This window comes from Mus pahari, chromosome 13, assembly GCF_900095145.1.
Source record: "Mus pahari chromosome 13, PAHARI_EIJ_v1.1, whole genome shotgun sequence".
Lineage (NCBI taxonomy): Eukaryota > Metazoa > Chordata > Mammalia > Rodentia > Muridae > Mus > Mus pahari.
In genome coordinates, this window is record NC_034602.1 from 36,530,490 (window position 1) to 36,532,056 (window position 1,567).

The window sequence follows — 1,567 nt, forward strand, 5'->3', positions numbered from 1 at the left end:
TTTTCACTAAGGGTAGTACATGTCTCTCCTGGAAGGACTGCGTGAACCAGGACAGAATTTAAGTTTGCTTGGTGCTCACAGCGCGCGCGCACTAGAGTGTGTTTGTTTCCTGAGAACAAACAAAATTCATCCATCTTTAGCTTTTGGTAAAGAGGACAGCTGCCAAGAGTGTCGTTGTTTCGAACCAAAAATGTTTTTTTTTTTTTTTTTTTTTTTCTCCCTATGGCTGAAACACTCACATCCTTCAAATCCCCATTCCCGTTGGGGTCCCTCCTCGAGGTGTCTTTTGCCAGACGATGCCCCAAGTTTAATGTCTGTCATAACGGAAGAGGAAAGAGGATGGGAAGTGGGCTGGCTTGGCATCTGGATGAGTCCTGCCGAAGCTCAGCTAAGGGGAACCGCCTCCGCGGGGGAAGAGAAACTGGGAGGAGTCCAAGAGGCCACGGGCTAGAGGAATCAAAGTCTCCTTGATGGCAGTCCAGGGAGGCAAGTTGCCTCTGTGGCTGTGGCTATGGCTGTCCTTGCTGACGGTGCTGCTGGGGGCGAGAGCGCGGTGGAGAGGGGAGGGTACCACGCCCCACCTCCAGAGCATCTTCCTGGGCCGCTGCGCAGAGTACACCACGCTGCTGAGCCTGGGGTAAGTGCTAAGCCAGACAGTGAAAAGGCAGAAGGGTGGGGTGAGGTGAGGGCCTTGGACAGTCAGGTGGAGGGACTAGCGGGTCTCCATGCAGGTGATGTGTATGTAGGTGATTCTTAGGGACAGGGTCCCCTGTGCAGGGGATCTCCAGGTCCGGGAGGAAACTGCCCCTAAGACTGCCCCTGTGGGTGTAGAGGTGAGCTGAGAGGTGAATTTGAGTGACAGAACCTTGCCAGCTAGCAGCAACTGCCTTTTGGGTATTTTAAGTACCACTTGGGAATTAGCTCCCCTTTTCCCATCTAGAGGACTCTGGTCCCCCCCCCCCCCCGCCATATGCACACTGTGCTGCCTATTGAAATAGTTTCCTCCTTTGGATCTGCTTTTTTGTGTTGTTACACTACTCCTTCTCATGCCAGTTGTTTTTAACTGGGATGCATCTCAATAAAATAAAATGAGAGAACAACATAAGGAGTCAGATTGGTCATCGTCACCAAGGGTTGGACAATATGACCATTGCTATAGGATGTGATTTTGAGAGGCGTCCTGAACCTCAGGAATGAAAACTGGCCCTGGAGGCCACTCTGTCTCAGCAGAGGAAGCTGCCCCCCAACACTTGGCACCCACTCCTATTTTCCCAAGTCTCACCTCCTGACATGACCCCAGTGGGTCCAGAGACTCACCCTCCAATGGACCTGAACAAGGAGCCCCACTCTTGTGTCTTAATGAATAGGCAAAAGCCAGAGATGTGGTTCGGTGCTAGAACAGTTGACTACATGGTCCAGGAGCAGTAGCTCCACCACACACACACACACACACATACACAGAGAGAGAGAGTGAGAGAGAGAGAGAGAGAGAGAGAGAGAGAGAGAGAGAGAGAGAGAACTGAAAACCAGAACTTTCGTTGTTTATTGACATTAAAATTGTCACTTT

The 1,567-nt window shown here is 51.1% G+C and overlaps 1 protein-coding gene across 1 annotated transcript in view; it reads left to right on the forward strand.

Annotated features, from left to right (window-relative positions):
• Positions 1–461: 461 nt before the first annotated feature.
• Bst1 (bone marrow stromal cell antigen 1) overlaps positions 462–1,567 on the forward strand; it is a 14,942-nt gene continuing 13,836 nt past the window's right edge. Inside the window, exon 1 of the mRNA XM_021211290.1 lies at positions 462–637. Within this exon, the coding sequence (XP_021066949.1) occupies positions 471–637 (167 nt within the window). The 5' untranslated portion in view covers positions 462–470. The remainder of the gene's footprint in view (positions 638–1,567) is intronic.